This window comes from Nicotiana tabacum, chromosome 13 (assembly GCF_000715075.1).
Source record: "Nicotiana tabacum cultivar K326 chromosome 13, ASM71507v2, whole genome shotgun sequence".
Taxonomy (NCBI): domain Eukaryota; kingdom Viridiplantae; phylum Streptophyta; class Magnoliopsida; order Solanales; family Solanaceae; genus Nicotiana; species Nicotiana tabacum.
In genome coordinates, this window is record NC_134092.1 from 97,867,211 (window position 1) to 97,894,932 (window position 27,722).

Sequence of the window (27,722 nt, forward strand, 5' to 3'; positions counted from 1 at the left end):
AAAAATTGTTATGTCCAAACATAATTTTAGAGCCCGTTTGGACATAAGAATTTTTTCACTTTTTTTAGAAATTTTTTTATTTTTTTTCGAGATCAGTATTTTGCCATAAAGTTTCCAATTTTCAATTGAATATGAATTTTGAAATTTTTTCAAAACTTGAAAAACTCCAAAAAATTATTTTTCAATTTTTTTTCACTCAGATTATTCACAAAACTTCAAAAATAATCCAAAATTATATCCATATCCAAACACAACTCTAATTTTCAAATATAATTTTTACTTAGAAATTTTTTTTCGCTTTTGTTTTGAAATTTTACAATTCTTATATCCAAACCCATACTAAGTGTAGTACTTATGTGGAAAAAGAAATAAACTCGGACATATTTGCCGTCTCAAAACTCGAAACTCAAAATCTCCGGCAAGAGCGATAAAGACAACAAATGAATCCATTTCCTCCGCCGCCACCACTACCACCCCCACCGTCCTCCACCTTTCCGCCGCCGCCGCCACCACCATACTTTCACCAGTCCACCCCTACTCCTACTCCCACCACTACTCCTCCTGCATACGATCTTCGCACTGCTCTCTCAACCCTCACGTCTCTCCTCAGTCTCTCATCAACCACTCTCCACTCTCTCTCTTCCCTTCTCCCCACCCCGCTCTCCCCCTCTCAAATCCTAAACCCATGCCCTTTCAATCTCAACCATCATCTCCCCCTTTCTTCTCTCTTCTCTCACTCCCTTCATTGCCCAACACCTATTCCCTCCAATCACATCGAAACCCTAACCCAAAACCTCAAATACCCCGACACCCTTCAGTCCTCCTCAAATCCCAACCCCTTTACTTTACCTTTACACGATTCACAATCTGACCTTTGCTTCTCTCTCGAAACATACCTTGATTTTGATACTGAAAATCCCACTTCCTTCTATTCTGATTGTCCTGGTGTTGTTTCTTTCCCCATTAAAGGTGAAAATGCTGCTCCTCCAATGCTCACTTTGCCTGCTGTTTTATCTTCAGAATGTGCTAATTTTGGTAAAAATTTGATGTCGTTTTCAAATGAATCGATCAGGTTTCTTCCTTCGGAGTTATATGCAATTATGAATGAAACTAATTGTTGGAGTGATTTTCCATTTATGTATTCATATCGCGTTCTTCGTGTGATTTTGGGATTAGGGATGAGCAGTGTCGAGTGTTTGTCTACATGGGTAGTAGCTAATTCGGGTAGGTGTTATCGTATTGTGCTCGATTTAGCAATGAGGGATCATATGCTTGTTCTGTTTAAGCTTTGTTTGAAGGCTATTATTAGGGAAGCTATTGATTTAGCTAGTACATTTTACAATGAAGAAGCTGAGGGATCGGATTTGAGTGGACGGAGTTTTAAGTGTCCGGTACTAGTTCAGGTTTTGATGTGGTTAGCAACCCAGCTTTCTGTGTTGTATGGGGAAACGAATGGGAAATTATTTGCTATCAATATGCTGAAGCAATGTATCTGTGATTGGGCATTTAGTTCTTGTATGTTCAATGAATCTACTGATACGAAAAGAGGGGATGGAAATGTTGAAGAGTCACAGGAAAGTGGTGAGCCACTTAAAAGTAGGATAGAGAATGAGGGGACAAATATATCAGATGAAGCACTCTGTAAAAGCCCGATTTTTGTTTCCCAAGTTGCAGCAGCTGTTGCAGCGTTGCATGAACGATCTATGCTTGAAGAAAATCTCAAAGCACTGAGGAATTTACCATCACTTCCAGCTTACCAACGGTACATTAACTTCACTCTTCTTAGTATGGTAGTTTGAAGATGTCCATTTGTGTAGATGTGCATCACAATATTCGTCTAAATGTTGAATGGTATTTGACATTTAAGTTTTCTGTTAGGCAAGTCCATGCTTTTTATTTAGAAGAATTGTTTATGCATAGATGTCAAAAGCTGGGTGTTAACTTGGTTCAAATTGGAAGTTGTAATTCATGAATGATGTTTCCACTAAGCCTAGAGTTTGGGCCGGAATTATAACGGCCATCCATCTAGATGCATATGGCTGTAAGATAAAGATTAAAGGAGGAAAAGCCTATTTTGACCTATGCAGAAAGTTGTATCTGGCTCGCAAATGATTCACATGCAGATGAAAAGAGTTTTTTTTGCCAGGCCTTTGGTCTGGTGGAAAATACTGAAAATAGTGATATGCAAAGATAAAGCGTCTACAATATGTTCAAAGGTGTAGGAGTCCTTTATTGCTGTTTTTCTAATCTCACTTTTCTCTTCAAGCATGAAAAGGTTATACTTTATGTATCAGTCCTAGAGTATATAGTTAAGCAGATCTCTTTGCAGATCGATGGAGCACTCTTACATTTCAAATAAAGCAGACGAGGAACGGCAAAAACGCCCTAATTACAGAGCTCTGCTTGAACATGATGGATTTCTCTGGCAGCATTCGCGAAATAATCAGGTATGTTTGCTTGTCAAAATAATACTTTATCATTGCAGATCTTGAAGCAGTAACTATATTTGACCCCTATAAAGATGACAACCAGTATAGAATCAACGTTTAGGATAGTAGTTTTTGAAAGTACCATCTGCTTTTGGGTGGTAAAACATAAATGAGCATTTTTTGCATATATTTCTGTTTTCTTGCCCTTCAGTTCTTCTTGGGAAGATTCCACCTAGTAGAGTACAACAAATGAAAAAATCTTGATGCTTTCTGGTCTTCTCTTTCCTCATTATTTTTTCTAGCACTGACTCGAGCCATGCTGCCAAAGAGACTGTAATTTTTGAAAGTTCAATGTGTTTATTAAAAAAATACAAAACTGGAATGTATTTCAAGCTGTTTTAGCCTGGCGAGAAGTTACGAATTTATTGCGCTTGGTCAATTTTTTATGGAATTGAACAGTGTGAGAGCTCTTCTGCTAGTGCGAACAGTTGCAAAGGACCAATTTATGCTTATTGAACAATAGCAATGTGATATAATTAAAGATCACTTAATACATCTATGGAGTTTGGAGGAATTAGAAAAAGTAGTCTTGGCACTCTGTGATCGATTAGCATTTTCATTTCTGGTATAACATATACCTTAATCTGGTTATTATTTTATACTAGATGCAAAATGGAAGAACTTATATCGGTACAAGGTATACATGTACTATTAATCTCAGTTTAACAATCCCTGCATCAGAATCTCAACTAGTGCGAACCAAATGACCCATGAGTTTGGCATTTACAACTCCTTTAGAAATTTTAAGTGAGACAAATTTGGGTTGTCACTTGTCACTGAATTTGAGGATGAACAATCACGAAATATCGTATGAATGCATCTCTTATAAAATATAAACTCATATTTAAAGATAATTTTGATAACTATCTGGATTTACATAAAATGACTGATTTTAATGAAAATTTCAAACAAAGAATATTAATATATTGAAAATTAGCGATCTTATGGATGTTAAAAACTGATAAACTTATGTTTAGCTTCCCGTCTAGATAATGAACAAGACAGATGATTTCATCCTTAGCGATAAACACTCAGATGATAAAACCCACTGTCTTGAGTCCTTAAACTTCAGTGACTTAAATTCTTTGTGATGGGAAATTTACTTAAGATTGGCAAGTTAAAATGTTATTATATGTAATTCAACCTTGCATCAGTATTTTAGTCTTATCAATTAGACGCTTACTGATTTCTTAATCTTTGGCATGACATTTTCAGGACACAAATAGAACAAAGACTAGAGAGGAATTATTAGCTGAGGAAAGGGATTACAAACGTAGAAGAATGTCATATCGTGGAAAAAAGTTGAAACGGTCAACAACACAGGTACATTTTACTTCTTCAGATTTGACCATATGTTTTTCTCTATCTTCGTAAAAAAACCATATGTTTTTTCTCTGTTTATAGTCATGTATATATCCATTGACCTGAGTCTGAGTTTGTTCCTTCACTATATTTATTGCTAAGAAGATTTCTCTTGATGCCCATCTGATAGTGCAGAAAGCTTTATAAACTTAATAATTTGCTCCCATTACAAATCTCTATCTTAATGTCTACTCATTTTGTGTGTTAAGCTATGACTTATTTATGCTCCTTTTCATTTTTACATCTTTATTGCTGTCCTCTTCTACCTTTAGGTTATGAGGGATATAATTGAGGAATACATGGAGGAAATCAGGCAAGCAGGTGCCATCAATTGCCCAACAAAAGGAGCTGAAGAGTCCAAACTTCCACTTTCTGCAACTTACAGAACGGATACATCTTATATGGATAAAGCTGAGTTTGGAAAGAGGCAGCTGAATTCATCTGCTTTAAGCAAAGGAAGGGAAGGTGGTTATGGGAAAGAGTTTCATACTGATGGAGAAGTCCATTCAGCAGAATTCAAAGATGATTATTCTGCAAATATGGAAAGAGGATCTCGGTCGCATCATCGACTTTTAGTGGCAGAGAGAAGTAATGGGAGGTCCAGACAGGACCCAAAAGATTACTCTAGAAGCCCAAATCAGCGAGAGGGTAGTGCCTACTCACGTGAATCAACAATCACCCAAGAGAAGAGAGACTATTCCAAAGATTCTAGAGATAATTTTTCCAGAAGCTCCAGCAGAAGCTACCACAAATCACATGAGAAAAGTAGTTCATGTAGGGAAAGAAGTGATCGTAATTCTGACATCAAGAAACGGAAGACAAGGGATGCTTCTGTTGATTTTGATGACCGATATGATCCATCAAAATCTTAGAAGAACTTTGAGAAAATGTCTGAGTGTTGCAGCTACTTCAAGCAGTCGGGCTAATCTGGAGATGTGTTGACATTGGGACGGTATCACCTTCAGAATTTCCTGCGACTGGTTCTTTTTGTGTCTACTGGTCAAATCGACTAGGTAAGCGACTATGATTTTGACTAACCTGGATGTTTAATTTATTTTGCTTTTTCAGGAGAGACTGAATGTTTTTCCTGGTTGTTTTTTTCCCATTAAACCTTGCAGTAGGAAGTCATGCAGGTGTCTGCAGTCTATCCTCTTCTGTATCCTTCCATGTATCCTTTATATTAATTCTTTTTGACATTGTCTTCTTAGCTTTACTATTGTTCTTCCTTCTTCCCCCACACAAAGAAATGAATTCTCTCTTGGATTTTCAAGGGGGCTTAGTTTTATGGCTAGAGAACCAGTGGTAACGTTCTTCCTGTGCACATCATATAGTAAGTTAGTTTTATTTGTCATAATGCTGGCTATAACTTGACCTAAATTGTAATTATTTGTTGCGGAGTTCCTTTTTCTTTCTGAGCACAATTGTGCATAGCTCTAATGCTTAAACTTTTGGTTTGCTTGATTGTGGCTTCAGTGTACAAGCGTAAACACAATTTATTAAGGAAATATTTGCTTGGTTCACAACTGGGTGAAGTATCTGGTTCTTGGGGCCTCAAAACATAGCTTCAAGCATGTTGAAGATCCAGTTATGAGATTTGCTTGTATAACTGTTCAGTACTATACAGGAATATTGCATAGTACTATGGTAGCAATATTTTTTAACTTTACATATGGGTAAGTATCATGTATACTAGTCATATTACGGAGGACATACTGGGTAGAAGACTATGCTTGATGCAGCTTCAGGTGTAGTAGACCTTTCTAGTTGCAATCTTATTGTTTTTGTACTTTCAATGGTAGACTTGGAAAGTGGGGCAGTCACACCCAATCTAATTGTTTTTTGTAGTTTTAATGGCAGAACTCAGAACACACATCAAAAGATCAATAGTAACACACAGTTAAATCCTTCAGCACTTTAAGCATCTCTTAATCAGTTGTAGTGTTTTAGACAGTTCTTATAGGATTCATAAGTTAATGGTACCTGAATTCTGCGAGTTAGAAGAAACTAGTTTTTTTCTTTTAGGAATCTTTACCTGTTGATGAATAAGTGTTGAATAAAAAAGCATTTCAAGAATGAGATCAAGATGCTGATGCATGTTCGACTGCTGTATATATTCTTGCTTTGTTTAATTGTAAATCGATGTACTTGTCAAATAAAAAAATATATTGTGCGTCGATTTACAAGTATAAACACAATTTAATTTAAGTTTGTCTTAGTTCACATGGTTGGTTCACATCTAGTTAACAGGCTTATGTCTGTTGAAGATGACATCAAATATTATAAAGGATATTACACAAGTTTCATGGTTGCAGTGTTTTTTGCTAAATGCATATGGGCAAGTATCGTGTACATCAGATATGTTGCAGAAGGTTCTAGGTAGAAAATATTCACCTGATACTGGTTCAGGTGTAGAGTTTTCATGTTGCTATCTAAATGTTTTTGTACTTCAAATTGCAGACTTAGAAAGTGGCGGAAACAACAAAAGATGGATTTCCTGAAGAAGTCATTAAACTAAGGCCCAACTGTAGCCTTGGGAGCTTGAAGTATTTCCTAATTAGTTTACAAAGGATTTAGTGGATACCAAAATTAGGCATTATTCCTAGTATACAATTTAAATGCCTTGGGATCATTCATTTACACACGAAAATATGTTCCTTGTTTAGTATGTACGTTTGCCTACCAATTGCATCGATTATTTTGACATGTATCTTCCAAGTTTGTATCTGTTACTTTATACGGGCTGTTGCTTTATATATCATATTCATTGGAGTCCTGATTGTGCTTTATTTTATTATTGGAAATGCCTAAATTTTACTTTCTCCGTTCATAATAAGTGACGTTTTTGGCCTTTGGCACACTCCTTAAGAAAATACTAACCCCTAGAGAAAAAAAAAATGGTATTTTGACTAAATTATCCTTAATTAAAATTTGAATATTGTTGACTTGACACATTGAGATATGTAAATAAGGGCAAGTTTTGAAAAAATAAAGTTAATTTCTTCTTGATTATGTAAAAAGATACTTATTTTGAATCAAAATAAAAAAGGCAAAAAAATCACTTATTATGGACCAGAGAGTTTATAATCTGATAATGCTTTCTCTAAGGCATGTTTCTTATGTTTATATAGAAGAAACATGCTCTATCCCAGTGTTTGCACTCCCAGTCGTGTTTGGTGGTATGTAAATTTTTATTTGTAAATACAACAACTAGGTGTTCGTCGGTCGGTACGGTACGGTAATTAATATTTCGGTTCGGTATTTTCGGTATACGATTTTTTGAAACGCTATATCAATACCGTACCTAATTAAATTTGGTATGGTTATGCTTTTTCCCTTTCGGTTTTGGTACGGTAACTTCGATTTGCTCGACTTGAATATTGACATTGACAAAATCTTTGTCCAAAATTAGCAAGTATTAATCCATAGAGAGAAAAAATAGGTACATAAGAGAATAAATTTAATTATTGAAAATATCTTATTACTTGCTTAAGATAATTGCTTAACTTAGAGAATACAACAAACCTGAAGAATAAGAGTCAGAATTTGCAGTCTAACTTGTTCCTTTATTTTTCTCAAGAAGTATATGGGTTTTAGTATCAGCCGCATCATGAAGGCTAAAGAAAAGTATTATGTAACTTAGTACGTTATAATCAATAAAATGTGTATTATGTTACTTAGTATTTATTACAGTTTGGTATCGGTATTATTTTTTAAATACCAAATTACCATATCTAATACCAAACGTTTTAAAAATTTAAACCAAATATCAGAATACCGAATACCAAGTGCCGAAATTTTGAATTTCAGTACGGTAATTCGGTATCGATATTTCGGTATTATTTTTTAAAATACCAAATAGTGAAATACCATATTTCATACCAAATTTTTTAAAAACGTGAACCAAATACCATACCAATTAACAAGATACCGATTACCAAATGCTAAAATTTTTGATTTCTGTTCGATAATTCGGTATTTACCAAAATATGATTTAGCATGACTTGCTAGAACATCGGAAACATAATTAAATAGCCTACCAAATTCCCATATCTAATATCAAATGTTTTAAAACCTTAAACCAAATACCAAAATACCGAATATCAAGTGCCGAAATTTTGAATTTCAGTACGGTAATTCGGTATCGATATTTCGGTATTATTTTTTTAAATACCAAATAGTCAAATACCATATTTAATACCAAATTTTTTAAAAACGTAAACCAAATACCATACCAATTAACAAGATACCGATTATCAAATGCTAAAATTTTCGATTTCGATACGGTAATTCGGTATTTACCAAAATATGATTTAGCCGACTTGCTAGAACATCGGAAACATAATTAAATAGCCTACCAGAACTATGTAGGATGGCAAACGAAGAACAACCACAAAAGTATCTGTAGTCGTTAGTGTTTCCCCAACGTTTGAAGCATGTGTATGTCTTTTTTCAGGGTATTTCTTTTTTGGTTGCTTTTTCCAACTTCAATTTCATAATAGCATTGACGACATTATATTCTACACATCTTAAATTCAACTTCATATATTTTGAAAGAAGTGGTGCTGTCAATTTTGGACTATGAGTTTAGCAAGTTAGTGGTAAGATAAAGTTATGGCATGGTACTATTTAATTTCTTGATACTCAACTCACTGAACGTTCTGGCCAAATCGAAGGTTAGCACGCTCGTCTTGTTAAAGATAGTATATCGATGATATTGTCGTCCTCCGTTTCTTCTGCATCATTTAATATTTTGATAAAAAAATGGACCTTGGGTTTAACTCTAACCTCAAAATTTGAGTTCAGTTAGTTAAGTCTCTGGGGGCATTTACTTTAGAAACTTTCTATGGTCGATCATGCCGTTAACAATTTTGCTTCTTTTTTTTTTTTTTTAGGTCAGGTAGTTGTTTACACTGCTCAAGTCAACTTTGAAAATGAATTAATCTGTTTTAATTTCTGATTAAAATAATTATAGAACGCAATAGTAGTATATATCGAGAAGTTAGACGCTACTGAGGTGCAAGCTTGCACGCCTATAATTTAATATATTTGACTTATATTAAAGTGTAAGTTGTGTGTTTATCCGAATTTAATAAATTTTGTTCGAACCTTGTATATGTATTAAGAAATTAATTGAATAAAATGAATTTCGAATCGAATAAATCAAATTAGTTGTGATAAAATTTTATATTTAAACTCATAAAGTTCAAATTCTAAATCCGCTATGATGCTTTCGTCAAAAGTTGTGCTTGGTTCATTTTATGCGTTTTAAACATTTTTGTTAAATCACTTTGAGAAAAAAATCAAACCACTTAAGATTACATGAAAAATATTGTATGGTAGTTGTAATTATTCTTTTACTTAACAATGTCATTATATTACGTGTTGAAATCTTGGTCAAAGGATCACTTTAATTTGTCACTGCTCGATATCCAAATACGACAGTCGTGAGATGGATGGAATGCTTACATGATTACTAAATTTTACTCACTACAATAATAAAGATTTAAAAACTTAGTTTGTCACATTACAGTAATATCATTATCCTGCAAAACTTTAAACTTTGGCATTTGGAACGTGGATAACATAATATTGAAATCCAATATTAAAAAACTGATCATCCGTCAATCAATGTAAAATACTCCAACAAATTTGTTTAAGAGTATCTTGACGAAATTTTAGTGCACCTGATTCTTTAAAGCAAAAGGTGGCATATAATTTGTTGATGTAAAGTGTTTATTTGATTTTGAAGTCAAAGCAGTGCTAGAAATTTGTTATAACTCAATGTTGCAATACCCCGGGAAACTACCCATAAAATTATAATAAATTGTAAAATAGAGACTCAAAAACCCAAAAGACTTCGATACAATTTTCTCTGAAAGTAGTGTACTACGTGTCTACTTTGTTAATATTCTTCGCCCAAATGGGGGGTTACATTTTAGTTTGTAGTAAGTTTCTACAATATATTCTTTTCACACAGCATTCATGATAGAATCTGAGATCTATCCACACAAACTTAGATTCTTACACATGCAATTGATGAATCGTGAGATTGGGAAAGATCGTAGAGAGAGAAAGTAGAGAGAATTTTATTATATTGTTACTCAAAGAATGAGAATACACTGTATTTAACTAATATAACAAGCTCAGTTAGTCATGTGAGGAGCATTGTGAAATTACAAAATTACCCTTCACTTAGTACACTAAACTATACCCCTCACTCAATACTCCCCCTCAAGCTGGTGGGTGAAAAATATCGAACACACCAAACTTGCATAAGAGAAGTTGATGTTGAGCAGTAGGCAAGCCTTTGGTCAATAAGTCTGCAAGTTGGTGAGTGGAGGGAACATGATGAGGAAGAATAAGCTCACACTTGATCTTTTCTCGCACAAAATGACAATCAAGCTCAATGTGCTTGGTGCGCTCATGAAAAATTGGGTTGCTAGCAATTTGAATTGCTGCCTTGTTATTGCAGAACAGAAATACAGGCTGCGATATGGTGAGGCCTAACTCCTGTAACAGACCGACAATCCAAATAACTTCAGCTACTGCTGCTGCCATGCTCCTATATTCAGCTTCTGCAGAGCTTCTACTTACAATGTGCTGTTTCTTAGACTTCCATGAAATGAGAGCCTCCCCCAATTTGACAACATATCGTGTGACAAGCCTCCTTGTGTTAGGGTAGGAGGCCCAATCTGAGTCACAATAGGCAGATAAATTGGTGATAGGACTAGTAGGCAATAACACACCTAAACCAGGTGAACCTTTGAGGTATTTAACCACTCTGAAGGCTGCCTTCAAGTGTGATTGTTTAGGTCTCTGCATGAACTGGCTTGAACTTTGAACTGCAAAGCTAATGTCTGGCCTAGTGATGGTGAGGTACAAGAGCTTCCCAATTAATTGCTGGTATGCTGTGACATCTTCAAGTTCTAAATCACCAGTTTTTCCTACATGAACATCATAATCAACAGTGGTCAATTTTTGATTAAGTTCCAAGGGTGTCTTAGCAGGTTTACATCCACTCAAAGCAACCTGAGAAATAAGATCCAAAGCATACTTTCTTTGGTTAAGCAATGTCCCATTTTTTGATCTCAGCACTTCAATTCCAAGAAAGTATCTCAATTCTCCAAGATCTTTAACCTTAAATCGATTGTGCAGGGTCATTTTGGCATCTTCTATCAGTGTTGGATGACTACCAGTAATCAGCAAATTATCCACATAGATGAGGATGACCACCAAACCATCTCCTTATTTTTTGGTAAACAGAGAGTGATCAAAGGCACTTTGATTGTATCCACTCTCTATCAAAGCTTGATATTCCATTATCTGGAGGTTTGTTTAAGCCCATACAAAGACTTCAGAAGTCTACATACTTTGTTCTCCCCCTGTTTGGTAAACCCTTGGGGCAAACTCATACAAACTTCTTCATAAAAATTACCCCGTAGAAAGGCATTATTAACATCCATTTGATACAAAGGCCAACCTTTGGAAGTGGCTATACTGATAACAAGTCTCACCGTGACCATTTTGGCCACATGTGAGAAAGTATCATGATAATCAAACCCTTCCTTTTGATTGTATCCTTTGGCAACCAAACGAGCCTTGAATCTTTCTACTTCTCCATTTGCTTTGTATTTGACTTTGTAAACCCATTTAGATCCAATGGCTTGATTTCCTATAGGTAAATCAACCAGTTCCCAAGTGCCATTGTCGTCAAGTTCTTATATCTCCTGATGCATGGCTTCAACCCATCTGTCATCCTGAACTGCCTCCTTGAAAGAGCTAGGTTCAATGCAAGCTGTAAAAGCCTTCAAATAGGACTGGTATCTTGTCTTTAGATTCCCATAGTATAACCCTTTGGATAAAGGATAAAGACACTGACCAGCAGTACTCTTTGTTGTCAAATAATCCTTTAACCAAATGGGAGGTTTGGATATTCTTCCTCCCCTTTTGATATCATGGGCTACCTCCTGAACTTGTGGTTGTTGGGTTGAAGGTTTTGGTTGTTGTGGTGACATTGTTGTGTCATTCAAATTATCTTGTAAAGTGTCTGCTGCTGATGTCAATGTTTCTATTGAAACTGCATCAAGTGATATGGTAATTTGATTCTCATGAGCTTCTGGAAAAGTTTCAGCACGTGTCACTTGTTGCTGAGTATTATCATCATCATTGTCACACCTCCTTTTTCCCGAGGGAATAGGAAAGAAAGGAGTTTTTCCAATTTAAGTGACATTAATCGAAATGAGATTATTTATTAGATTCAGAGTCGCCACTTGGGATAAAATCTGGTGTCCCAAGTCACCGGTTTATTTTAAATCCCAAATCGAGGAAAGTTTACTCTGTTTTACGGTCCGCGAACACAGAAGACCGGGTAAGGAATTCTGTTAACCCGAGAGAAGGTGTGAGACACTCTCGAATTCCGTAGTTTTAGCACGGTCACTTTAATCATACCTGGCTTAATTAAATTATTTAATTACTTATTTTAGAACCTATGCACATTTACCTTTTTACCGCTTTTAATTGCTTGATTATTCGTAATTATAAAATTATCTCAAAATGAATCACGCGTACGTGTATTCGTTTTGTTTGGTGTGTCAAGAATCATGTCACGCGTACGTATACATAATTAATAACATTTTTCTTATTATTAAGATTGCTCGGTTAAAGTCGCGCGAACGCGTACCTTGGTTTTAATTTTGGAAATCGTAATTATGTCACGCGAACGTATACATAACTATGATTATTTGATCAACTAAGAACATGCCCAAAGCATCATAGTACATTTATGAATTAGAATATTAATCACAGATGGATTCGTTTAACTCATATCTTACTATCATTAAACTCAAATCACTATCACGTCTTATTAGTGTAACAAGCTATAATTTTTAAGGCAACTTCTATATCACAGTATGGTTTTAATAAATTAATCTATTCTCTTATATTAACAAACTATAATCTCCAAACATGTATCCTTCTGTTACAACTCACTCTATTTGAAAATAATCCAATGCGCCAAAAGTACATAATATAATTGTAATTAAATTTAAACTCCAAAAGAAAATAATTATGCAACTATATTCACATCAGACAAAGTATAGAAAGATAAAATCTATTACTTTAAACAAACATAAAACTAGTAACACTGTAAACGTTCAAATGCTTCGACAAATGGGCTAACAACTTAAAACCTTAGAATTCAAAGAACATTGTTTCATTCACTAACTGCACTACATTTTAAAGTTAGAATAATTAAAGTTATCTCATCTGATTTATTATCACAAATTAAACTCAAAATAACTTAAACAGATAACATCAAACATGGATTATCTAATAACGATAACGGCTTAAAAATGTTACCCAAAGACTCATCGGATTAAACTGGAGATAACATGATAACATACTCAAAATTAATATCTTCACCAAACTAATATTAAATATTAAGAAGCTTAAAAGGTACATATTTGTTCATGGCATAATTTAAAATACTAACAAAATGAAAGACTGACCTTTTGTAGAAAAGTAACAAAGAGAAATTCGATGCTCTATCGGAATATCAAATCAAGACGGAGATCATGAACGGAGTCACTAACCGGAAACCTCAAATCCGACCTCAAGCATACTTTATTTCAAAACCAAGTTTACTAAGAGAGGTAGTGAAGAAACCTTTTGTGAGCAAACCAGTGTGTGTTCGTGTATGAAAATCTAAGTCTTCTTAATTAGACTAGAATCAACGTTTTCTCCTTTTTTTGAAAAAAGGATCCCCTCCCTAATCTAATGTGTATGACCAATATATATATAGAATGTATGTGAAGAGTGATGAATGGAGGAGTGGGCAACAAGACGTGAGGGACGGGGATGATCGTGTGTGTGTGCAATGTGAGGTGAGTGACGTGAAAGGTGGGAAAGTTGTGTGCAAATGGTCGTGTGCAGGTGAAAAGAAAAAATGAAAACTGTTTTCTTTTGTACTTAGTCAGCATGATTCTTAGGAAATCAAATATTGCAATTGTGGGCAATTCTTGTCTCGTTCTCTGAGATGTCAAAAAGAAACCATATAATTAAAAAAAAACACTAAGAAAAGTATTAAAATCACTAGCTCTCTCTATAACTTACAATTAAAATTAGAAGAAACTAAATATATATATAGTACATTTTCTTCTATTTAAACATAGGAACAAATCTTATACTCTAAGAATGTGAATATATTTTGTAGTTTTAAATTTAATTTTTTTTTCAAATAAAACCTATTAAGAGTAAGATAAAAGTTTAAAATATCAAGATTAGACCTAAAAGATATATTTACACTAAAGTATAGAATTTAGGGTGTGGTCAAAAATTAGGTGTTCACAGCATGCCCCTCTTTGCTTGAAAACATGAATAGTTTTCAGGCAAAGAAAAATGAACAAGGTGACTGATTTTTGACCTCACTATTATTTAAAAAGGAAAAGAAGATAAAAGAAAAAGGTGCGACCGAGCCTTGGTTTTAGGCAGCCTACATATCCCGGGTTGTAAGGGAATCAGGTCATGTGTAGTTCAAGTGGAAGAAGAGTGATGGAGTATGCTTAGATGGAGAGTCGAGTGAAGTTCCGTCGAGGTTCCGATCCGCGGTTCCTACTATTACATCAAAATAAAAAGAAAATTACATACTCTTGAAATCTAAGAGTTACAAAATTCCTATCTAAAAGTCGTCTGGAGTCTAGTCTTGATTCTTGAGTTGCTTCTCCCATTTACTTTAGACTGAAAAATTGATGCTCTCGATGCAATAGACTATGAAATATTCTCACAGACTTGTTTCTTGATCGGATGATGAGGAGATGGATCTTGAGACCCTATGTCTCCGCATGCATTACGTCAAAATTGGTTGCAGCTGGTATTGAGATCAAACATTTCACTTTCATTTGGCAAGAGATGGAATCTTATTTTTGCGCATCCAATCCGTGCTTTGCAGAAAAACCTACAAGCCATCACAAACAAACAAAACGAACAAACATTTTCTGCCCCAATTTGCACTAGAAAATTTTTGTGAGTTATTGAAAATACATTAAACTATCTTTGCTATTGCAGAATAAAGAATTGAAAAAGATGTTTTTTATTTTATTTTATAATAGGGGATGTCATACCCTATGTTAATAAGATGGAAGGCAACCAGGGGATGTAGTACCATGTGTTGACAATGAGATGAGGTTCGTGGTGTCTAGGATGCTACTAGGGAATGTCGTACCCTATGTTTGCAATAAGAAATGCAACCAGGGGGTGTAGTACCCTGTGTTTGGCAATAAGATGAGGCTCGTGACTCTCTGAGATGATACTAGGGAATGTTGTACCCTATGTTGGCACTAAAATGCAACCAAGGGATGTAGTACCCTGTGTTTGTGATAATATGAGGCTCATGGCATTCTGAGATGCTACTAGGGAATGTCGTACCCTATGTTGGCAGAAAGTAATGCAGACATGGGATGTAGTACCCTGTGTTGGAAATAAGATGAGGCTCATGGCATTCTGAGATGCTACTAGGGAATGTTGTACCCTATGTTGGCAGAAAGTAATGCAGCCAGGGGATATAGTACCCTGTGTTGGTGATAAGATGAGGCTCATGGTATTTTGAGATGCTACTAGGGAATGTCGTACCCTATGTTGGCAATAAAAATGAGGCTCGTGGCTCTCTGGGATGCTACTAGGGAATGTCGTACCCTATGTTGGCAAAAAGTAATACAACCAGGGGATGTAGTACCCTGAGGTGAAGATAGGGTGTTGATTCCCTATAATGAAGCTAAAAATAATATGATTACATGTATATTGGAAGGAAATCAAGTATTTGAGAACTTCACTTGGTAGTGTTTGTCTTTTCACGAACTGTTTCCTAAATCGTTGTGTTCCTGTTCTGAACAAAGAAAGATTTGTTAGTTTTAAAATGGTGGTCAGTTTGTGGCCTTGATTTCTTGGATGACTTGACCTTGCGTCCATTACACTTGTTAGAAAAGCTAACTCATTCGATGATTGTACAAATTGCCGGGAGATTCTATCCTTACTTTCTGGAGATCTTCTTTCTCAGCATCGAAACCTGACTATTTTGTGCCTATCACCATTTGTATTTGTGGTGCAAACAACCTCGCTCCCAAAAATCTTTTAACTGAGTAACTTTTGTTGACCCTTGGAACATTGTTCAGCCCTTCCATCCCTTTGCTCGTCAAGGAAAATCATAGATGGATTTATGCCTTTGCCCATATGGTTTATGCCAAAGAATCTTTGCTTTATATAACGGGGAAACTGTAACCAGTTTTGCGGCCTTTTCTTTGCTTTGCTTTGACAAAATTAGATCGAAAGGGACTCAAAAAAAAGTAATGCGAAAGAAAATAAGAAGGTGAACTAATAGGTATTACAACTTAATCAAGAAGTGTCCCTTTCAGAGGAAAGAATAAGAAAGGACTTATCTAGAGGAAATATGCTGACTTCAATGAACATGACATGCACTTTGGACTGGATGCCCGATCCGTTTGAACCGTCTAATTCTCAAAATCTGTTGTAAACTTAACTTTGAAACTGAGTTCTTTGTCTTGACCATGCTTGTGTCGGGATGTACGAAGCCTTAAATCGATCAATGATGCCCTTTGTGGGTTTTCACCAATTGACCTCTCTCATCTATCTTTCTCTCAACTCACCATTGCCTTATAGTGCCCGTGAGGGTTTTTACCAATACGACTCTCTCATTTATTTTTCTCTCTTTACAATGACTGAGGCATCACCCGTAGTATACTGACTTAGCATTCTCGAAAGTTGATCAGAAGGTCTTAGCAGGGAAAGGTAAAAATAAATATTCAACTGAATTACAACTTTTGGAACCATTTTGATGGAACAAACATCGAAAATAAAATAAAATCATGCCCCAGTTTCTTTGAATACTGGAAAAATGTGGATTTTTGTTTTGGTGTGACCGAACCCAGAGTGAGGCTGCCTACGTATCCTTTCGGAATCAGGTCGAACGTAGTTCAATGAACATGAACTTGTTTTGATAGTTTTTTTTTTTTTTTTTTTAAAGTACATTGGTTCCAAAAGAGGGGAAAACAAAGAAATATAAACAAGGCTTCAAAGGGATAACTAGGGTTGACCAGTGTTTGGGTAGCGAGAATGATAGCCTTTCATCATCCCAACCTGAGAATGCTAAATATAAGAATGCCCCAACATAGCCATGTCATACATAGTATCTCTTGACTGCATCTATGTTGACGGATATATCAATCACCTTTCCTTCTATATCTACCAAATGTAGAGCTCCTTTTGACAATACTTTCTTGACGAGGTAAGGACCTTGCCAATTTGGTGCGAACTTTCCTTTTGCTTCTTCCTGGTGCGGAAAGATACGTTTCAAAACAAGTTGTCCTACCTCAAATTTTCTTTTTGCGCACTTTCTTATTGTAAGCGCGTGCCATTCTTTGTTGGTATAACTGACCAAAACAAACTGCCGCCAAACGCTTTTCATCAATCAAATTCAACTGTTCCAATCGGGACTTCACCCATTCAGTTTCCTCAATCCCTGCTTCAACAATGATTCGGAGAGAGGGAATCTCAATTTCAGCAGGTATGACCGCTTCAGTTCCATAAACCAATAAGTAGGGCGTTGCGCCAACTGATGTACGGACAGTTGTCCGGTATCCCAAAAGAGCAAAAGGCAGTTTCTTGTGCCATTGTCTAGACCCTTGGATCATCTTCCTAAGAATCTTCTTGATGTTCTTATTTGCAGCTTCAACAGCTCCATTAGCTTTGGGACGGTAAGGAGTAGAATTGCGATGCTCAATTTTAAATTGTTCACATACCTCCTTCATCAGATGACTATTCAAATTAGCAGCATTATCTGTAATAATGGTTTTTGGAATACCGAAACGACAGATAATGTTGGAGTGAACAAATCTACTACTGCTTTCTTGGTAACTGCTTTCAATGTAATAGCTTCCACCCATTTGGTGAAGTAATCAATTGCAACTAAGATGAATCTGTGCCCATTTGAAGCTTTTGGCTCGATTGGGCCAATGACGTCCATTCCCCAAGCAACAAAAGGCCAAGGAGCCGACATAGGATACAACTCTGAAGGAGGCGAGTGAATCAAATCACTGTGAATCTGACACTGGTGGCACTTGCGAACAAAACGAAAGCAATCTCGTTCCATAGTAAGCCAATAATATCCTGCCCGAAGGATTTTCTTTGCTAGAACATATCCATTCATGTGCGGGCCACAAACTCCCGAATGCACCTCATTCATAATTATTTCAGCTTCTTTGGCATCCACACATCTCAACAAATTCAAATCCGGAGTTCTTTTGTATAGGATTTCCCCACTCAAAAAGAAACCATTAGAGAGTCGCCTAACAGTTCTCTTTTGATCCCTATTAGCATGTTCCGGATATTCTCTTGTTTTCAGAAACTGTTTAATATCACGATACCATGGTTCACCATCTGGTTCTGCTTCAATTGTATTGCAATAACCATGTTGATCCCGAATTTGAATTTCTAATGGGTCAATGTGAGTATTACCCGGATATGGAAGCATTGAGGCTAGGGTTGCCAAGGCATCAGCTAATTCATTGTGAAACCTGGGAATGTACCTGAATTCGATGGACTTGAACCTTTTGCTAATATCCTCCACACATTGTCTATATGGAATGAGCTTGATGTCTCGAGTCTCCCAATCACCTTGAGCCTGCCGAATAAGCAAATCTGAATCTCCCATCACTAACAATTCATGCACATTTAGGTTTATTGCCATGTTCAGACCCATGATGCAAGCTTCATATTCTGCTGTGTTGTTTGTACAGAAAAAACGAAGTCGCGCCGTGGCAGGGTAATGTTGCCCAGTAGGTGATACCAGAATTGTCCCAATCCCTACGCCTTTGATGTTGACAGCCCCATCAAAGTATAGTTTCCAAATTTGACTGTCATCTTGGACTACTTCTTCAACTAAATTAACCTCTTCATCTGGGAAATATGTGTTCAAAGACTCATACTCATCATCAACCGGGTTTTCTGCCAGATGATCAGCCAAAGCTTGTGCCTTCATGGCAGTGCGAGTGACATAAACAATATCAAACTCTGTGAGCAAGATTTGCCATTTTGCTAATTTGCCAGTTGGCATCGACTTCTGAAAGATGTACTTCAGGGGATCCATTCAGGATATGAGGTAAGTTGTATAGGCCAAAAGATAATGCCTAAGCTTCTGGGCGACCCAGGTTAAGGCGCAACATGTCCTTTCCAAAAGAGTGTATTTGGCCTCATAAGTGGTGAACTTTTTGCTCAAATAATATATTGCTTGTTCCCTTTTGCCTGTGGCATCATGTTGACCCAGAACACAACCAAAGGAACTATCCATTACTGACAGATATAAAAACAGAGGCCTATCAGGTTCCGGCGGGACCAAAACAGGGGGATTTGACAAATATTCCTTGATCTTATCAAAAGCTTCTTGGCACTCATCTGTCCACTTGATAGCGGCATTCTTTTTCAACAACTTAAAAATAGGCTCACATGTGGTTGTAAGCTGCGAGATGAACCTGCTAATGTAATTCAACCTCCCGAGTAAACTCATGACTTCTGTTTTGTTCTTCGGGGGAGGCAGCTCTCGAATGGTCTTTATCTTGGATGGATCTAACTCAATGCCTCTTCGACTAACTATAAAACCCAAAAGCTTCCCAGAAGGAACTCCAAATGCACATTTGGCTGGATTGAGTTTGAGATTGTACTTTCGTAGCCTTTCAAAGAACTTTTTCAAGTCTTACACATGGTAAGCTTGTGTTCTCGACTTAATGATCACATCATCAACGTACACTTCAATCTCTTTATGCATCATGTCATGGAATATGGTAGTCATGGCTCTCATGTAAGTTGCTCCTGCATTCTTCAAACCGAATGGCATGACCCTATAACAATAAGTTCCCCATGGAGTTGTGAAGGCGGTCTTTTCTGCATCTTCTTTATCCATCAGAATTTGGTGATATCCGGCATAACAATCCACAAAAGATTGGATTTCATGTTTAGCACAATTATCAACAAGGATATGAATGTTGGGTAAGGGAAAGTTGTCCTTTGGACTTGCTTTGTTTAAATCCCTATAGTCAACACAAACTCTGATTTTCCCATCCTTCTTTGGCACTGGCACAACATTTGCTAACCATGTAGTGTATCGGACGACCCTGATCACATTTGCACTTAGTTGCTTCGTGATTTCTTCTTTAATCTTATCACTCATGTCTGTCTTAAACTTCCTTTGTTTTTGCTGGATTGGTGGAAAATTAGGATGTGTGGGAAGCTTATGGACCACTAGATCGGCACTCAAACCTAGCATGTCATCATACGACCAAGCAAATACATCTCTGTACTCGAACAAAACTTGAATTATGGCATCTCTCGTCTTTTGTTCAGTATGAATGCTTATTTTTGTTTCTCTGGTTTCTTCAGGACTTCCCAGGTTAATTGCCTCAGTTTCATTTAAGTTAGGCTTAGGCTTATTCTCAAATTGATCCAATTGCCTTTTCATTTCTCTAAAAGCCTCATCTTCGTCATACTCAACTTCTTGATTCATTATTTCGAGATTAGACAGCTTTTTAAGATCTGGGCATGAATTCCGCATGCATGTCATATTTTTAAAGCCAGCATTATCGAAACTGAAAATGATAAAAAAAAAAAACAAAAATTAGGGAAATAAAAAGATAGAATTTTACTACGAAAATGGAACTTCAATTCATTGAATTTGAAAGGATAGAAGGGTTAACATCACAGCAAAGCAATTAAACTAAAATATCTGGATTACAACCCTTAAAATAATCCAAATACAGAAAAAACAACAAAACAGGCTACCAAGACTCCTTCCTGATGGGAAGAGGAGTTGCTTCCCAGTTGCTGAGCGAGGTATCTGGACCAATAAGTTGAACACTTGCACGGCTAGGGCCCTCCCCAACTTGAACCATATTAATCTCATAGAACATCTCCTTGAGACCCTGGCAAACTCCGTCAATGTCATCCTGAGTAGAAGGATTTTGGACTTCTTCAAATTGTGGCTTGACAAAAGAGTAGGCAATGTGAGGGATTGGTTTGGACAGCTTCCAACCATTCTTTTTGCGGGCCTTGGCTCTTTCTATGTCAGCTGATGTTGGTTTAAAGCCCAAGCCAAAGGTATTTTTCTTCGAAAATATAGCAATGGGGTTCACAATTCCTTGCAGAGAGGATCCCAATCCTTTTCCTGGTTCATAGCCGTTCCTCAACATCAGCGAAGCTACCATCATAGATATGGCTGAAAGACGGGGATGCAGAATTGGTTTTCCTTCTTCCACTTGGTCCACCTCTATCACCTCAAATGCTTGATATATGATGGATTCACATCCTTCCTTGGCCTCGATATATGGAATGGATGGGTCTTTATAGACAGATGAGTCGTCCTCCCCATGAACAATAATTTCTTGCCCGTCACACTCGAATTTGACCATTTGATGTAGGGTGGATGGTACAGCTCTGGCCATATGGATCCACGGCCTTCCCAAAAGAAAATTATAGGAAGTTTCCATATCTAACACTTGAAAGACAATGTTAAAATCAACCGGGCCGATTGTCATGGTGAGTCTGATTTCCCTAATAGTGTCTCTTTTTGAACCATCAAAAGCTCTGATGCTGACATTACTGGTTCGAATTCTGTTATTGTTGATGTTCAGCTGTTGTAGAGTAGAAAGGGGACACACATCTACACTTGAGCCTCCGTCAATCATGACTCCTTTTACGTAGTGCCCTTCACATTTGACCATAAGATGCAAAGCTCTATTGTGGCCAGCCCCTTCCTCAGGCAAATCATCATCGCTGAAAGTAATTCTATTTACTTCAAAGAATCTTTCAGCCATTTTTTTTAGCTGATTCACCGTTGTCTTTTCTGAGATATATGCCTCGTTCATAGTTTTGATCAACACACGACGATGCTCTTCTGAATGCAAAAGCAGAGATAACAAAGATATCTGAGCAGGAGTTTTCCTTAGTTGGTCAATGATTGAGTAATCTTGCAATTTCATCTTCTTAAAGAATTCCTCTGCTTCTTTTTCTGCAACGGGTTCTTTCACTGGCAAGTGACTTTCCCTGGCTTGCTTAGCTTTTCTCAATTTCTCTGGTGAATAACACCTTCCAGAGCGGGTCAAGCCCCCCATTTCACCTGTTTCTTCAACTATCTCTTTTCCTTTGTATGTCATGACAGTCTTGTTATAATTCCAGGGAATAGCTTTTGTGTTTGTCACTAGGAGTTGGGCAACAGGTCGGATCACGACTGGCTTTGTTATATTCCTCAAACCGTTATTCGGAATGATCTTTTGAATGCCTCCGGGGATGTAAAGTTTTGGCCCACCCAATTGAACCGCAACCTTTTTTGTGCTTCCAGGAACATAGAGAATCGTTTTTTCAGAACATGCCAAGTTCAAACTAGAATTCGCACCTTTCACCATCAATGGTGCCAATTGCGGCGGGCTCACTATCACTTTTGGTTCTGGCCCTATGGTTCTAACAACCATCTCTGTCTTGCCAGACTGCTTATAATCCCGATCATCATAAATCATCCCAATAAAATGTGTATTATCATGAGTTGGGAGCGGATTGTTTGTGATATTAGGAGTATCCTCATTGTTTGTTACCACAATTGCCTTTGCTTCAATCAAATTTTCAATGGCTTTCTTTAATGTCCAACAGTTTTCAGTACTATGCCCTTGGGTGTTAGAGTGATACTCACATCTTGCATTTGAGTCAAAACCTTTTGAATTTGGATTCACATAACGCAGCATAATAGGTTCAATCAACTTCAACTGCATCAACTTTCGAAATAGGCTTGTATACGATTCTCCAATTGGGGTGAACTCTTTCTTTGGCTCCTGTTCTCTCACATATTCTTGTCGGGGACGAGGATTATATGGTGCCTGAAAATTTGGCCGGAGTTGACAGAAGCCTTGTGGAATCGGTGCCTGCCATTGTTGGTGATTGGGAGGCCTAGCATAAGCCTGAGCATTAAACACTGTGTACTGTTGCAGGGGAACTGAGTATCGGGGACCTTGAGGCGGATAATAATGTTGAAGAGAATTGGATAGTCCTTGTTGAAATTGCACGTAAGAAGGAGCTATTCCTCTTTGAACTCCCCCGAACCCAGATGCCATCATGGATCCTTCCTCCTTCTTTTTCCGATTTCCAAAACTGCCTGACCCGCTTTGAATTGCTTGTGTGGTCGCCTTAAGGGCTGCCTGACTCACAATTTTGCCCGACTTCATGCCATTCTCAACTATTTCACCAATCTTAATCGCCTCAGCGAAAGGTTTACCAATGGCGGCCAACATGTAATGGAGGTAATCTGGATCCTGAGCTTGGAGAAAATAGTCAATCATTTCTGCCTCTTTCATTGGTGGTTTGACCCTAGCAGCCTGCTCTCTCCACTTGATTGCATATTCTCTGAAGCTTTCTGTTGGTTTCTTTTTTATGTTGACGAGAGAGGAGCGGTCTGGCACTATATCAATATTGTACTGAAACTGTTGGACAAAATCTTGAGCCATGTCATTCCAAACGTGCCAGTGAGAGATGTCTTGATCTATGAACCACTCTGAAGCAATTCCTGTCAAACTTTCTCCAAAATAAGCCATGAGCAATTCTTCTTTGCCTCCCGCTCCCCTTAGTTGGTTACAATACCTCTTCAAATGGGCAACGGGATCACCATGCCCATCATACTTGTCAAACTTGGGGGTCTTGAAGCCGGGTGGCAAATGAACATGGGGAAACATGCATAGATCGTTAAACGAAACACTCTTGTGGCCCCCCAAACCCTGTATGTTTCTCATGGTTTGTTCCAAGCTCTTCATTTTTCTGGTCATTTCCTCTTGTTCCATATTCTTTTCGGGCTTTTCGATCTCAATTGGGAACACATTATGAGGAGTGTGCTTGTATGAATCTGGAACCTTTAAAGTCAGTTCTGGAGAGTAATGTTGGGCATCATGAGCATCCAGCTGTGGATCATTATTGGACTTTTGAGCAAGAGCCGGTTGAGGGACAGTGAAAGTATGGACAATGGGTATAGTAGGTGGGTCATTTCTGAGGGGTGCGATTGGAGGACGTGGAATGGAGGTACTGGGGATAGTGGGAAGGTTAAAGCTCGGACTGAATCCAGGTTGGTACAATGGGTTACTTGTTATGGAGATAGGCACTTGAGTGGCAACTGACACATTATGAAGATTGTCCGAAGGCCCTATGGGTAATGAGGGCGGTGCTTGTCCATTCACCCAGGCTTGGTACATCTCTGCCAATTATTGCTTCAACACTCTTACTTCTTCAACCAGTCCTGAACCTTGTTCAATCAATTGTCCATGGACATCATCATTATCTGACTCATTCTCACTGTTGTTTGCCATTCTACTTTTTCCTTTTGATCTCGTGTTGTAAGGGTGAGTCGCCAGTTTAAACCACAAACCAACCACCTCTGTTTTACTTTATCTTTTGTAATGACAAACAACAAACGTGTTAGAGTTAGGCATTTTGCAGATACTAATCACACATTATATGTTATGCACCTAATGCCATTTTCATTTCTAAAATGATCTTGGAAGGCTTTATGTTTCATCCCGGCTTATTGATATATTGGTTTATTTTCATCTTGAATTTAACGGGTTTTTTTTATTATTTTATTTTTTTTTAATCATTTTTTTTAGATTAATTATGGTTATGATCGCATCCGATGAGGATTGCCTACGTATCATGACGCCGCATGAATCAGACCATTACGTAGTTCAGGGAAAAATAATAATAGTAGTTATTTATTTATTTATTTATTTATTTATTTATTTATTTATTTATTTATTTTTTAACAAAACGAAATAATACAATAACAGAAAGGACATTACATTGAAAATGACTTACCAAACTCTGACAAGACTAAAAGACAGTGATTTTAAAGATTCAACAATGACTCAAACTAAAACATAACTACTACATAAAAAGTTCTAACAACTACGACTATAATTCAACTCCACAATCTTCTGGCTTTCAAACACTGGAACATCTGCTCATGGTGGGGCTTGCCCTTCTTGACCCCCTAATGTACGGTACATCCTTTCTAACTCTGCTGCAAGATGACGGGCAAAAGTAGGTGCATGCTCCAAAAACTTCTCATAATCCATCCCTTGGCAGTTCACATAACTCTGAGCGGTGTAAACAGCCAAATTATGAACTTGCTCTTTGAAGTACTGGAAATTTTGGTCTCGATCTTGTAACTGCTGCTGGCGAGTGGTGGCTATCTCCCTTATGTGGCCCTCACGATCTAAGGCTGATTCCAACTGAGCCCGAAGTCTAGCCTGCTCGAGTCTCGCCTGAGCCATCTCCCTATCAAAATCTGCATGCTGGTATTCTCTATTGTACCTTCTCATTTCTTCCAATTGTGCATGGAGCTGAGCTTTTGAACGTACCCAATGGGCCTTCTCTCTCTCGAATTGAGCCCTCTTTTCTTCAAATTGTGTTACTTGGCGATCCTTACTTGATTATGCCTTCTCATTTAGCTGTACGATCTTTTCATTGGCTTTGTCCAATGACTTTTCAGTCTTTGCCAAGAGGGAATCATAATCTTGCACTTTTTCCATCAGATTGGCAATGGTTCTCTGGTCTTTCCAACTTCTCACTGGCACTTCAAAGGCTTTCTTCATCTGTTGAAGTTGAACACGAAGGGCTTCATTTTTGCAGATCAGACTCTTCTTTTCCCCTTCGGCTTCTTGTTCTTGCAAGTCTTTCTCAAAATTGAGGTTTCTCAGCCTTTCTTCTAAGACATGAATAGTTGTTTTGTATCCCTTTTCCCGTTCACCCCAAGCCAACCGTTCTTGGATTTTATCATCAAAGGCTTGAACATGCGGCCTTTTTGTGGGCCTTTTGGGCTTTGGCACATCATCCACGTGAGACCTCTTCCCAAACCATATAGCATAACCCGGATCTACCTCACCTCTCGCAGGATCTGGCACCTGAGTATCATATTTCAAGTAGCGACAACCATTCCAAATTTGCTGGATTAAAGCTTCGGGGAGTGGGGCTTCGGGGTGTAGCTCAATAACTTGCACACTCAAATCTTCATCCTTAGGTACTACTTGGTACCTTCCTAGCTGTCTTAGAACTCTGTGTGGCGCATACGGCTGGACACTTCTCAAACCCAACAACAGCAAATAACTTTTTAGGGCCGACATGTGTATTACCTCTCTTAGCGGGAGCCATCCCAAAGTCCACTCAATTTGACTTGCATTTAAAGATCTTAGGTGGGATATCCAGGCTTCCACCCCTTCTGGAGAGTTGTAATCTTTTACTCTTTCTTCGTAACTCTCAATGGAATTGTCCTTGTTCGGACCATAGCTCATGAACTTGGGGTGATGTCGGAGATGCTCAATCAACCACATTTGTAACAAAATATTGCACCCTTCGAAGAATTTTGCCCCGGACTTGCACAAAGTCAACGCCCGATAAATGTCTGATAAAATGATCGGGGCAAGAGTGTGATGTTCTTTGGTAGTGAGGACCTGTACAACCCTGGCTATGCGGGTATCAATGGTCCGCTTCTCGTTTGGGAAGACCATAATTCCCAGAAACGCCATTATGAAGGCGAAGCGACGATGAATCTGCCATGTGTCTTTGTTCTGCTTGTTGTTAAGGCCCTTTTCATGCATTTCAAACCCATTTGGCTGCCCGAACCTAGAGTACAGGAAGTAGAAAGAACAACACCCTTCGACTACGTTGGTCTTTCTGATTTGCTTACTGATGTTCAGAAGATCGAAGAATCGATGTACAGAAAGATCCCTCGGGAATATGAGCTCCTGTTTTCTCAAATCCCTGCCAAACCCAGAATATCCAGCTATCTCTTCTAAAGTGGGAGTTAGCTCAAAATCGGAGAAGCGAAAAACATTGTGAACAGGGTCCCAAAAAGTCACTAGTGCCTCAATCAAATCGTCCCGTGGTTTAATTTTCATAATATCTGTGAGGGCTCCCAGGTGCTTGGTGACCCATTTCTGACCATCTTCTCCTAAATCATACCACCACATCTGAAGCTGAAGTGGAGCCTCGTCTACAACGGTAAACGGTGTGTTCTGGACAGTGCTCATTTTGGACCTGTGGGTGGTTAAGGTTAGGATTGACACTAGTCTCAAGAGACAGAACCAATGCACTCCTTTTGTAAACAATCTTTTGTAAATAACTCAATTTTAAGAAAAATCAACGAAAAGGGGGGCTATTTTTGCAATTGTGACCGAAGAAAGGGTGGCTATTTTGCAACTATGGCCCCTTCTTACTTTCAAGGATAGCTTTAGGGCCGAGGGAAGGGCATTATGGTAAAAGTGATACCCAATTGACAGACACGTCCGTTCTTGCGAGAACAGCCCTTCAACAATTTTGAAGATGTTCTAAGGCTATTCCGACAGGAATGATTTGGGATTAACCGAAGCTGGATCTGCTTATTTGTTTTTTGATTAAAAAAAACACTAGACACATTTCTTCTTTTTTTTTTTTAGTTATTTTATAAAAATGGGGCCGAACCCTATGAAGGTTGCCTACGTATCTCACATCCGGTGAGAATCAGACCCGCGTAGTTCGTAAATATTTTAGGAATAGGATGACACTTTTTTTTTTTTGAAAAATTCAATTTTTTTTTTGGATAAATACTGAGATTTTCGAAAATCGGGTAAATTTTCTCCCTCATATTTTCTTCTTTCTGGTTTTCCCTCAATATTTTTATATTTTTATTTTATTTTAGAAACCGGTCAACATGCACAAACCAAATTAAACATAATGCACAAGTAGCACATAAGATGCATCAGGATGGTCTTGTAATTTGGGGTACACCTGTCCTAGACGGACCCAACC

At 37.6% G+C, this 27,722-nt stretch overlaps 3 protein-coding genes across 6 annotated transcripts; 1 reads left to right on the plus strand and 2 right to left on the minus strand.

The window, feature by feature from the left end:
• The first annotated feature begins 348 nt into the window (after positions 1–348).
• Positions 349–6,624, plus strand: LOC107782741 (U11/U12 small nuclear ribonucleoprotein 48 kDa protein). 4 transcript variants are annotated; one of them, XM_016603675.2, is made up of 6 exons: positions 349–1,762; positions 2,330–2,447; positions 3,705–3,812; positions 4,124–4,864; positions 4,970–6,227; positions 6,309–6,624. In XM_016603675.2, the coding sequence occupies exons 1-4, from the start codon at positions 441–443 to the stop codon at positions 4,721–4,723; spliced, it is 2,148 nt and encodes a 715-aa protein (XP_016459161.1). In that variant the 5' UTR covers positions 349–440; the 3' UTR covers positions 4,724–4,864; positions 4,970–6,227; positions 6,309–6,624. The 4 variants fall into 4 exon arrangements, with proteins under 4 accessions (XP_016459161.1, XP_016459160.1, XP_016459162.1 ...); XM_016603676.2 differs by lacking the exon at positions 6,309–6,624 and having other exon boundaries at positions 355–1,762; positions 4,970–5,181; positions 5,325–5,667; XM_016603674.2 differs by having other exon boundaries at positions 4,970–6,624.
• Positions 6,625–19,130: 12,506 nt separating this feature from the next.
• On the minus strand, positions 19,131–24,133 carry LOC142168255 (uncharacterized). The gene is made up of 4 exons (XM_075228916.1): positions 21,935–24,133; positions 21,338–21,832; positions 20,752–21,223; positions 19,131–19,198 (listed from the first exon to the last, which is right to left on the minus strand). Exons 1-4 carry the CDS (start codon positions 24,131–24,133, stop codon positions 19,131–19,133), a joined length of 3,234 nt encoding a protein of 1,077 aa, XP_075085017.1.
• Positions 24,134–25,369: 1,236 nt separating this feature from the next.
• On the minus strand, positions 25,370–26,965 carry LOC142168256 (uncharacterized). Its single transcript, XM_075228917.1, has 2 exons — positions 25,508–26,965; positions 25,370–25,429 (listed from the first exon to the last, which is right to left on the minus strand). Exons 1-2 carry the CDS (start codon positions 26,963–26,965, stop codon positions 25,370–25,372), a joined length of 1,518 nt encoding a protein of 505 aa, XP_075085018.1.
• Positions 26,966–27,722: the final 757 nt, after the last annotated feature.